This window comes from Leptopilina boulardi, unplaced genomic scaffold (assembly GCF_019393585.1).
Source record: "Leptopilina boulardi isolate dan_hultmark-lab unplaced genomic scaffold, ZJU_Lbou_2.1 LbouV2_58, whole genome shotgun sequence".
NCBI classification, from domain to species: Eukaryota; Metazoa; Arthropoda; class Insecta; order Hymenoptera; family Figitidae; genus Leptopilina; species Leptopilina boulardi.
The window spans coordinates 290,898-304,026 of NW_026138003.1; the positions used below are offsets into that span (position 1 = coordinate 290,898).

Sequence of the window (13,129 nt, forward strand, 5' to 3'; positions counted from 1 at the left end):
ATTTTTTTATATTATATATTTATTCATAGGAGGAGTACTAAAACATAATTTATATATTTTACATTAATTTTTAATTGACTGATTTTTCACAAAAATTGTTCTAAAAGAAAAAAATAATTTAATATCTATACCAATTTATAACCAAAATTTTTTTCTGAATTTTTGTAAACGCATTTCATCAGTAGTAAAATATAGTTTTAGTCAGACGACAATTATTGTAATTTTATTTCTTTGATTATTCGTTAAATTCATATTAAATTATAACATTTTTTAAATTATTATAATGAAAAACTAGGTATACCTAAACTTCAAAGCCATCAACACAAAAGTATTTGTTGATATAAACAAGAAGACAAGATTTGACGATATAAAGTATGTCACTTGACAAGGTTGAGTAGAGAAGATTATCTTAAGCAGAGGACTTACATCTTACTTCATACGTCTCTTTTATTATTATTGTTCATATCAAACAATGTTTTTTTTTTTTGCATAAATGTTGATTTTGAAGGTAATAGTTTTTTTTTATTAAATGATAACTTAAAAAGCATTGTAATTAATTGAAAATAAATATTCAACAATTAATAAAGACATAAATGATATTCGATCGTTCACCTCAAAACAGAAGAAGTAAGCTTTAAACTAAATTTTTTAGGTTATGTTTTTAAATTCAAAATAATAAATGATTTCGTGATATTTTATAAAATTATCAACATTTTTTCCTTCTTTTTCAAGTAGATATATTGTTTTATGAAATTAATTAATTTATAAATATTTAAATAAACTTTATACGTACTCTCAATAAGAGGAAATATGTTAATAAAAAAACAAATTATATTGCTGCTACCATCGTGAAAAATGTTCAGAATAATCTAATATAAAAAGAATGACAGTTCTATTATAGGATAATTTTCTATTAATTTTCATAAGAATGGTATCAAGTAGTGAAAATTACTTTCATAGTAATAAATATTATATAAATAAAACCGATTTAAAATAAATATTACCGATTTTTTTTCAAATTATGTAGAAAAATATTTATGGAGAGCAAACAAGTGTTCAGATATATGAGGCATTTCATATGAGAATACGGGGTCATGTCTCGGATTTTTCTCAAAATTCGGTAAATTGTAGTGATAGTGGTGCTAAATAAGTCTACAAATTTTGAATATTTTTCGAGATATTTACAATAACAAATTTGAGCAATATTTTTTTAATTTACTTATAACTTTTTTCCTAGTAAAAATAGAGAAAAATGTTGTAAATGTTTTTTACGCAGAAGACCTTAAACTTTTAGAAAAAAATTATTTTTTAAAAAAAATATTAATTTATAAACAATTTCTTTAAAAAATAAAATTTGTTTATAACTTTTAAAATTGTTCTCCCTCATTTAGAATCGCGAAAAAAAATCATGAATATTGTTTAAGTCATAATAAATCGATGGTTAAATTTTTGAGATGGCATTATTTTTTGTTTTCGAGATATTAATTAATAAACTAACAAAAGTTAATAAAAAATGAAATATTTTACGAACAAATAAAATTAGAGTAATTTTAAAAACATCGTTACCCAGGTGCGAATTTCGGTCGGCCGCCAGAGTTGGTTCGTCGGCCCATGGTCGGCCCAACTCTGGCTGCCGACCGGTCGGCAGCCAGAGTTGGGCCGACCATGGTAAATATTTGCACCCAAAGTTGGGCCGACTATGGCTGCCGACGTCGGCAGTCACAGTTGGGCCGACCATTGCAGCCATAGTTGGGCCGACTATGGGGGATTATGGTCGGCACAACCTTGGCAGCCATAGTTGGGCCAACCTTGGCTGCCATAGTTGGGCCGACCAGGGGGGGTAATGGTCGGTCCAACTATGGCAGCCACAGTTGGGCCAACCATGGCTGCCATAGTTGGGCCGACCATGGGGGTAATGGTCGGCACAACCTTGGCAGCCACAGTTGGGCCGACTAAGGGGAAAATGGTTGGCACAACCTTGGCAGCCATAGTTGGGCCAACCTTGGCTGCCATAGTTGGGCCGACCATGGGGGACAATGGTCGGTACGACCTTGGCAGCCAAGGTCGGTCCAACCTTGGCTGCCATAGTTGGGCCGACCATTCTTCCCCATAGTCGGCCAAACTATGGCAGCCACAGTTGGGCCGACTAGGGGGAGAATGGTCGGCATGACTTTGAAAACCGCAGTTGGGCCGACTACGGGGAATGTAGTCAGCATGACTGGCAGCCGAGTATATCGATGGTCGGTATATCAAGGATTACAGAATTATTTTTCTCAAAAGAAACACGATCCCAGGTGCGAATTTCGGTCGGCCGCCAGAGTTGGTTCGTCGGCCCATGGTCGGCCCAACTCTGGCTGCCGACCGGTCGGCAGCCAGAGTTGGGCCGACCATGGTAAATATTTGCACCCAAAGTTGGGCCGACTATGGCTGCCGACGTCGGCAGTCACAGTTGGGCCGACCATTGCAGCCATAGTTGGGCCGACTATGGGGGATTATGGTCGGCACAACCTTGGCAGCCATAGTTGGGCCAACCTTGGCTGCCATAGTTGGGCCGACCAGGGGGGGTAATGGTCGGCACAACCTTGGCAGCCATGGTTGGCCCAACTGTGGCTGCCATAGTTGGGCCGACCATTCTTCCCCATAGTCGGTCCAACTATGGCAGCCACAGTTGGGCCGACTAAGGGGAAAATGGTCGGCACAACCTTGGCAGCCAAGGTCGGTCCAACCTTGGCTGCCATAGTTGGGCCGACCATCATAAAGTAAATTTCTCTCCTACCATTGACAAATGTAAAATGTTTTTGTTAATTTACTTGTAATTGATTAATTTAAAAAGAAAAAAGGTTATATGTGATTAATTTATTATTTTGAATTACTAACTTTAATTTTTTTCAAGCTGTAGCTTATAACATTTATTTTTCTCCGTGACTCATATGTCATTGCGTAGTGTAGTGGTTAGCGTATTAGACTGCGGTGCGTTAGGTTGCGAGTTCGATCCCTGCGAGCGTTAAAAATTTTAATTTGTATATATGTATGTTTACGATTGCGTTTAGTGTTTAAGTATATAAAATAAATGTATAATGAATTTAAAATGATTACTAATATATGTTATTTGTATAACAAATTTTTATATTTTAATGTTTATGGTCGGCAAAATTTTAGCTGCCAAGGTTGGCCCAACCATGGCAGCCATAGTCGGGCCGACTATGGCTGCCGACCGTCAAGTTGGATGGTCGGCAGCCAAGGTCGGCCCAACTATGGTACCCATAGTTGGCCCGACTTAGTCGACCATAGGTCGGCCGACGTTATCAATTCGCTAGTTGGCCCGACCATCGGCAGCCATAGTCGGGCCGACTATCATAGCCGACGGTCGGCAGCCATAGTCGGGCCGACCATGGCAGCCATAGTTGGGCCGACCTCGGCTGCCTTAGTCGGGCCGACTATGGCTGCCGACCGTCAAGTTGGATGGTCGGCAGCCAAGGTTGGCCCAACTATGGCTGCCATGGTCGGCCCGACTATGGCTGCCGACCGTCGGCAAGGATGGTCGGCCCAACTAGGGCAGCCTTGGTCGGCCCGACTATGGTACCCATAGTCGGTCCAACTTAGTCGACCATAGGTCGGCCGACGTTATCAATTCGCTAGTTGGCCCGACCTCTGGCTGCCCGAGGTGGGCCGACCATGCACATGGTCGGCCCGACCATGGGCCGACCGACAATTCGCACCTGGGTAGAATGCTTATCAAAATCCACATCCAACGAGCTCTATATGAACTATTTCTGATAAATGGGTGTTATATTAATAATTAATAATAAAAATTATTTAAATAATTAATAACATTTGAAGAAATGAAGATAAATCGTCAATTCTTTTTTTATTTGGAAGATCATCTAATTCTGTGTTAAATAAAACCAGTGTAAATAACATTTTTAACAAATTTAAATTATAAACAGATGATTATTGAAATATTGTATTTTTCAGTCTTTTTCTAAATAACATTTTATATATTTATATATTTATCAATTAATATCTCGAAAACAAAAAATAATGCCATCTCAAAAATTTAATCATCGATTTATTATGACTTAAACAATATTCATGATTTTTTACGCGCTTCTAAATGAGGGAGAACATGTTTAAAAGTTATAAACAAATTGTTTAAAAATTAATATTTTTTTTAAAAAATAATTTTTTTCTAAAAGTTTATGGTCTTCTGCGTAAAAAAAATTTACAGCATTTTTCTCTATTTTTACTAGGAAAAAAGTTATAAGTAAATTAAAAAATATTGCTCAAATTTGTTATTGTAAATATCTCGAAAAATATTAAAAATTTCAAATTCAAATTTTTTACACTTATTTAGCAGTACTATTTTGAGAAAAATCCGAGACATGACCCCGTATTTTCATATGAAATGCCTCATATACACTTAGCAGCTCTCCTTTTATCAGAAAATAAATGAAATGGAATTTAATTATTATTAAATTAAATAAAATCTTAATGAAGCTCCCTAAAAATATGCGTGCATATATATATGTGAAATCGAAGCAAGCCACACGAACAAACTCACTCATATTTTGAGTACCGTAGACACTAGCGTATGGCAACTTTGTCGTTTGTTCAGCAATATATCGATTTCTCGCGATATAATGTTGTCTCGTTTGATTTTCCAAATTTTCCCTCGGCGTCCAAAATGATTCCGTGAAATCTTCAATTTTTTCCAACGTTGGCGAATTCACCAATCCACCATTCATCATAATTCTCGATCGATTCGAGTCAGTGTCACCATTTCTGTAAAAAAAGTCCAACACAAAAAAAATTGAATATTAGAATTTCTAATTTAACAAAAAAAAAATCCACAATTATGTCAAATTTTTGATGCACGTCACGTTTTTATTAATTTCTTACAATGTATATATTTTTTTTTTTGTTATCACAGATAGAAAAACCATTTGAAAATAGCACAAAAGATCAATGATGAGGCTATTTTGAAAAATGTTAATTTTTCATTTCTCCAAAGAATAGAGAAGAATAAATTAAAAATAACCGGTGACCATTTAATAATTTGTTCCACTATTATTTTACCATATTCAATGATATTTGACAAATAACTATCAATGACATCCCACCAAGAATTTTTCACATTATCTCCAAAATATTGCTCACAAAAATGAGAAATTCCCACTAATCGACCCAATGACGATTGACATGGATATTTAATGAGAATTTTTGTTATTTGAAATTTAAAAATATCATTTGCAATAATTTTGTAAATTGTTCTCATTATTAGAGATAAATATTGCAAAAGGACAGCACACGTTAAATAAAGAAATTGGAAAATTATCAAACAGAAAAAAATCACAATATTCCAAATTATGTGTAATAATTCGAAATTAATAATTTGAAGATAATTGAAGCAAATGAGAGTAAAATCTGAAAAATTGTTCCAAATTTGTAGAATATCGAGTCGTATGGTTTTTATATTGAAAATTTGGAGAATATCATTGAAAATTTCATTGATATTCATATAGTGTTTGAATATTAATAGAAATCGTTTTTTAATGATTGTTGAGAAATTATCAAAATAGGGAATTTGTTTAATAATTTGAAGGATATTAATTTCGTTAGGATCATAATTTTTAGTGAATTGTTGGATAAAGGATGGTTTTTTCAGGCCTGAAATTATTAGCAAATGATCAATTTGATTGACAAATTGCTCGTGGATGTCATCTTTGGAAGAAAAGTAGCAGCGAACGATGAGATAAACAAGGACGAGTGTCAGGTTGCCGATGAGAATTTGCTTGAGATGAGAGGGAAAGGATCGGTACCTGGAAGGCAAATTCGTGCTCTGGCCAGCGACGTACCGAGCGACGCTGAGGTAGTGTTGCTTGGCTGAGACTTTCCTGGCACTTTTCATGTTGCTCTGGCTCTGTTGATGATGATGATGATGATTCCAATTGTTCGGCTGTTGTTGAGGTTCATCCCAAGCCGGTAGGGACCAGTTGGCATTGGTTTCCTTTGGATTCTCGATGATGGAGTAATTGCTGCTCCAATTGGCACGATTTTCCTTGTAGACACGTTCAGGTACGAGTTTCGTGTTGGAATTGTCCGGGATGATCTTGCTCCTGATGCGTGAGAACAACAACGAATACTGAGCATCGTAAGATCGAGCTTAAACTGATGATTGGTAGAAGTTATCAATATTTTTTTTTTTGAAGAAGAATTAAAGTTAAGGTGTAACGCACCCGAGAAGATCTGCAAAGTCGTCATCATCGTCGTCCCATTTTGGAATACTTTCACGTTTACGAATGTTGTGATTCAGAAGAGGTAAAACTTGCTGCTGGGACACTTTTTCTTGCGCTCTGAAATAATGGTTTATATATTTTTTTTTATTATTTAACAATATTCAATTTGATTATTATTTATCAGGGAAAAAATATTGATTGTATTTTTGCTTTTTTAAATTTTTGTTTTTTAATTTATCATTGAAAAATAATTTTTTATTTTAAAAAGCAAGAAATGTATTTTAAAATTATTAATAATTTCAGCTATGACAACCAGTAAAATTTCTCTGATTAAAAGTTTTGAAGAATTTAAAAATTTGTAAAAACAATATTTTCACTACAAAATTGGAAAATTACAGGATAGCTAAAATTTTTTTTTGAATTACCTAACTAATTATATAGTATTACAAAATTTTGCCAGTAAAATAATAATTTATAAAAAAAAAGCTTAAATACAAAACAAAAGTGATTCTCAATTACATTAGTGCAAATTACAAGACTTTCAAAACAGCATGCAGATGTAAAAATAATTATAAACATAATGTTTAAAGCAGATAAATTTTTTTGAAAAATTTAGAAAAATCCTGTACTTATCTATATGTTAATAATTAATATCCGCAACATTATTGTACATTTTTGGAGAAAAAAAAAATTAGGGTACACTTTTTTTAAAAAAATATTTTCTACAATTAATTTTTTTTCAATTTTACAAAATTTCTAAAATTTTCTTTTTTAATATTATAAGTTTTTGAAATTTTCAGAAATATTTTATATGAATTAAAATTATTTTGTCAAAAACTAAACATATAAATTATAAATTGTAATTTTATCATCAAAGTTCTGAAAATATTTGTTTATTAGAAAAATAATTTTATTTTTATTCTATAAAATATGATTTAGAAAAAGTGACCTTTTACCTTGTAGGGTTTTAAAGAAAACTTTCCAAAAAAGTAGAAAAAATTTTTAAAAAAACACAATTTCAAAAATATTAATTTTCGAAATAAAATGATTATTTATAACTAAAAAACTTTTTTAAAAATTGAACTATATTGATAAATGTAATTTGTTTTTATATTTTTATTTACATATGAATAAAGAAATTTTTTCTCAATTTCTATAAAAATTAAGAAAAAAATTTCATTGTTATTTAGAATTATTAAAATAAATTTTAGGGTTACATATATAGATATATAAAGTTTAAATATAAATTAAATTACCTGCTATTATTTATGCCGCTTCCATCCTGAGAATTATAATTATGAATAGGAGGCGGTAAATTAACTTTATTCATCACAAGTTCCCTTTGGGAACCTACCCCTATTTTTTTACTACTAATTACTCTGGGTCCACGAACTTGAAAATATGGATACCTAAAAATGTGTTTTTCAACAAAAAGTTACAATAACACACTAAAAAAAAAAAGGAAAAAATACATAAAATATAGAAAATATAATTATATTAAATAATAAAGAAGATATTAAAAAAAATATATATATATGTAAATAATAAAAATTAACGAACAAGAAATAAAATAAAATATAAAATTACATATGGATAAAAATTTATTTTATTAAATTACTAAAACTATTATTTCATTTGAAAAAAAATTCATTTTTATGTTGAATTATTAATTAATTATTTGTTAAATTAACAAAATTCTTTGCAATTGAATTTTTTTTCAGTGAATATTTTTTGATTTCAGATTTTAATTTGCTGTTGAATATTTTACCTAAGAGACTGTTGTGCAGTGGGCCTTTTAATAGGGTTCCATTGTAACATATCTTCCATAAGAATCACAGCAGGTTCACTAGCATTAGGAATCAGTACACTAAGAGAAGTTCGATTAAAATTTGGAAACTTAAAATTCATTGCAGTCGCCAATTGATAACCCTCAGGCCAATCATTTTTATCAGGTGTGCCAATTACAGAACAAATCTTAAAAATTTCATCAATCTCACTTTTTCCAGGGAACAATGGCCTAAATGTATAAAGTTCTGCCATTATACAACCAACTGCCCAAATATCAATAGGACTGTTGTACGTTGTTGAATGTAATAGAACTTCCGGTGCTCTATACCTATACACACAAATAAATAATTAATTTGTCACAGAGCCTAATAACTTTTCATTTTTTTCAAATAAAAAAAATTTAATTTAGTACAAATAAAATTTTATTTAGCGCAAATAAAATTTTCTGCTATAAATGCACTGCAAAAAAAATGTATTTGATTCAAATAATCTGTTACTTGACTATTAGGAAATAAATATTTATTTGTATTAAATAATTATTAAGTCAACAAAATGATATTTGTTTCAAATACAGAAAATATTTTTTCTGTATAATTATTTGGTACAAGTAAATATTTATTTGATAATAATTGATTTTATTTGAATCAAATAATTTTTTTTCAGTATACATTTTTCTCTGGATGTGCATTGTACATGCGTCTTTATAATAAATGCATGTCTTGAATGATTAATAAAAGAATCAGACCGTCAGTCAAAACAAAAGTTAGACCAACTTTATTATTTATTAAAAAAAAAAAACTTAAGTAAAGAAATTTTTCAATAAAAGTGTGAGCAATTTTATTTTCAACATTTTGAATCATTAAAAATTACATTTGGATGAAAATTAAAAATTTTTCACAATTAAAAAAAGATTGTCAAATTTTGTCTATCAGAAAACAACTTTTAATGGTTCAAAATGTTAAAAATTAATTTGTTAACACTTTTTTTTAATATAATATTACAATATTTATTGTACAAAAATATATAATAAAATAATACAAAATAAAAATAATTTTTTTATTGTAAATATTGTAAAAAACAAAATTTAACTAAATTAATATAATTATAAACAAATTTGTTTGTAAATAAAAAAAATTCTATTTTTTTTTCATTAAACTATCTCAAAGAAAAAGAAAAGTGAAGAACAGGTGTTTCTATAGTATATAATAGGAGTCGTCTATAACATTGTGAAAAAAAATGAGAAAGTGGTGGACTATAAATTCAATAAATAGGTATATTTATATGCACATCTATATGCAAATAAGTTCATTTAAGTTGATGTCAAAGCCCTCGAGAGAGGCTATAAGAGAACTTGCTTCGAAGCACCAGTTTGTATTTAACAGTGGACATAAAAGATGAATCTGGGTCGCTCTATTTGCATAACAACGTGATATATATGTATATATTATATATTACACGTAAAAAGTGATACCAATGTAGATCAAATAATCAATGCATTCTCACCATCTTGTGGAGACATAATCCGTGTAAGGTGGTCTAGAGCGAATTTCCCTTGCAAGACCAAAATCTGCAATTTTCACTAATTCCGGTCCCATACAGAGGAGATTTTCCGGTTTCATGTCCCGATGAAAAAAGCCATGTTTGTGCATAAATGCCAGTCCTTGTAATACTTGAAATACCATGTTTCTAATCACTGGCTCCGGGAAGAGTTTATCTCTGAGGATTTTATATTTTTTTAAGTCAGATTTAAAAAGAGAATTTTTTTTTTTTTTTGAATTTTTTAATTTAACACTACAGAGAAAAAAACTATATTTATCTCAGTAGTAAATAAATATTAATTTTTTTCAAATAAACATTTTGACGTTAAAAATAAATAATTTATCACTGAGATTTATATATATTTTTTATTGAATTCTATTTTTTCGCATAAGAAATTTCTCTGATTAATAATATATTTGAAAACTTTCATTGCAAATTATTGAGATAATTTTTATAATAATAAATGTATTATATAAAAAAATATTTTAATTATTAAATCTAAAAAAATATTTACCTATCTTTCATTAACTGATACAAATTCTCCTTCATGTATTCGAAGACAAAGTATAAAACGTCATTCTCCCTGATCACCTCTTTTAATTTCACAACATTTGCATGGCTCAATTTTTTCAATGACTGTGAGAAGAAGAAAATTTGTTGTTTATTTATTTGAACACTATACACTGATATAAACATGGTTGATCCATGAAAATATGTCAAAATGTATATAGGGTGAGCAGGCCTTTTTAACCATCGATTATATTCGCATTGTTCTTTTGTTATTTTTAGATTTTTCATTTTTGACACATTTTTTGATGTTATTTTTATCAGTGTATAGAAACTATTAGTGATAATAAATATTATTACAATTTATTTATTATTTATATGTATATAATAGTCTATAATATTAATAATTTTTGTATTTTTATTTTGTTGCAGATAATCCTACATGAATCTACGAGGTTTCTGGGGATTTTTTAAAAACTTGGAATTCTAAAATCTATATCATACGAAAATATCGATTTTCACACTATTTTGACGATTCTTTAGGCACATATATATGGTAGAAGATTTTTTTTGCAGAGTTCTATTAATTTTTTAAAAAATAAAACAATATAATTTTATAGTTATATAATGGTGGACTTTCGCGCGTTATGGGAAACCCGCTTGCACCGTCCACATTAATCGAACGCTAAATACTTATCTTAAATTCCTCTGAAAAATACCAAAGGGAGATTCCAACCAAGTCGAACCATCGGTGCATTGATGATCCCAGAACAAGATGAACCATAAAAGAACTCAGCAATGTCGAAATGCCGACACTAAGACGACGTTGACTGACGCTGATAAATCGAAAATATTATAACGACAAATAACACACATTTAGTTAACAACGAATAAAGATTTATTTCACACATACAACTATTTATTGAATAATTAAGCGTATAACGCGATTATAAATTATGAGTCCCGCGAAAGGGTCTTCCTTTCAATACGATCCAAAATCGACTGACTATTGACGCCAACTTCCCCTAGATCTCCTAATCAGTTAAGAGGGGCGCGCTATCCCTTTTCCTCGTCACCCCTATCGCTCCATCCTTCTCCCTGGACGATTTGGCGGCAGCTCTCCGGAAAACCTAGATAACGACGCTGACAATCGGGCCTTTAGGCGGCACAAACATGCGCACATCCTCACGCAGAAAAACTGCCAGAACACATGTTCATGGCACGTTGACACGAAAAACTAAACAGCTGATAGATCAAGAGGGGCGAAAACGCTGACAGATACCAACCAATATAAGTAACGATTTACATCGTTACAAACCCCTTCCCTAGGCCGATAATAGCATGCTATTATCGCCGATAAAACCCAAAACGAAAACGAAACGCTGAATTCCGAAAATATTACTTTACAGAGAAATTCATCTAATATTGTAAAGAAAAATTCATTGTCGCTCCTCCGAAAATTGGGTTCGCGGTACTTGGGCCAATTCCTCTGGCCAACTGGCTTATTGCTTCTCTAGGAACCGAAGGTGCTCCAGCAGAGACTCACTCTCTCTGGACGCTGACATTGATTATGGCAACCCAAGACGAGGAGGAATGAAACGCTTTAAGTCGAATAAGAGCGCATTAACGGTGCGACGAATATTATTGGACTTTAAGTCGTAAACCGACACTAATGAAGGTTCAATAAATGTTACTTCTAAAACGCGCAACGCATCCAAACGCTTTATATGATCTACCGTATTAGAACAATAAAGCGCGTTAATTTTTTTAATCAACTGATGTAACATCATCGCTGACATGCTCCGAGGCCAATGTTTCATCGGCGTCGAGTTTAAAACGCTGATATGATACTCAGTATGAGTTTTCATCCCGTGCTCAACCGTTTGGGATAAAACTAATTCGTCTACTAACCTCTGGACTTCTTGACGCTGATCAGACGTCGAATCACAAATACCCGCACACTTTGCGTAAATTGTGCCGTCCAGACGCTCATTTCTATTCTCCGCGAATTCATGCCATTCGCGGCCACTAATTCTCCATAAACCTTTACCTAATTGGACCTCAATGTCCATTTCTTTCCAAAAATCATTACCAAGCAACAAATCATGGGACAAAGAGTCGATGGCTATCAACTCAAAAGAGTTGGTGCAACCATCAACAGTCAACCATAACTTCAACTTTCCAAGAGACTTGGTGGATCCGCCTATAGCACTATATATTGCTGACTTCATGCCTACTAAACGATCCTTGAATTTTTGCGCGAGTTTGGGACCTACAACTGACACTGTCGCTCCCGGATCAAACAACGCTAAATATGGTTGATCCGCTAAAAATACTTTAAAGAAACGTCTGTTGTCGCTGATACTCCCGAAATCCGTCTCGTCGATGATTGGGGATTCAACTGCACCATCTGCAGTTCCTACCCCCTCCTGGACTACACGTGCTGATTCTCGAACAGCACTTGGAGCTCCACTAACACTAGGACTCTCTAATTCATCCGGAATCTTCAAGACGCTGATTAAATCACCCGCTAATTCCCCAACATCTCTAATACACTCTCTACACAAACTTTGCTCAGACCTCTGAGACTTGTTGGGACTAGTTTCTGGACGTTGTTCACAACATACGGCCTCCCTAGTCGGAATATTATTGCTGTTTAGAACATTGTGTTCAGACCTCTGAACATCGTTCACTAGTAACTCTGGACGTTGTCCACGACACACGTCCTCACTAGTCGCAATAATATTGCTGGGAATTCTCTGTTCACACCTGTGAACATGATTCACCAGCAGTTGAGGACTCTGTACCCTACAGATGTCCTCATTAGTCGCACTTTTGCTGTTTCGAACATTGTGTTCAGACCCCTGAACATCGTTCACTAGTAACTCTGGACGTTGTCCACGACACACGTCCTGACTAGTCGCAAAATCGGCGCTAATTACACACTGTTCAGACCCCTGAACATTACCTTGACTACTTCCCGAATCGTTACTTGGTTCTGAATACTCCATTAATTTCACCCGCAGAAAACAATCATTTTTAACGAATGGAGCGCTGAC

At 32.5% G+C, this 13,129-nt stretch overlaps 1 protein-coding gene across 4 annotated transcripts in view; it reads right to left on the minus strand.

Moving 5' to 3' along the window:
* The window catches only part of LOC127290238 (serine/threonine-protein kinase dyf-5-like), a 29,272-nt gene that overhangs the window by 4,039 nt on the left and 12,104 nt on the right, over nt 1-13,129 (minus strand). Inside the window, exons 3-9 of one of the 4 annotated variants that reach the window (XM_051318708.1) lie at nt 10,078-10,199; nt 9,528-9,740; nt 8,005-8,352; nt 7,493-7,645; nt 6,237-6,353; nt 5,856-6,116; nt 4,562-4,782 (exon numbers count right to left, since the gene is read on the minus strand). In XM_051318708.1, the coding sequence (XP_051174665.1) occupies nt 4,562-4,782; nt 5,856-6,116; nt 6,237-6,353; nt 7,493-7,645; nt 8,005-8,352; nt 9,528-9,740; nt 10,078-10,199 (1,435 nt within the window). Of the gene's footprint in view, nt 1-4,561; nt 4,783-4,853; nt 6,117-6,236; nt 6,354-7,492; nt 7,646-8,004; nt 8,353-9,527; nt 9,741-10,077; nt 10,200-13,129 lie in introns of those variants that run through there. The other 3 variants (XM_051318707.1, XM_051318706.1, XM_051318705.1) reach the window with 3 other exon arrangements.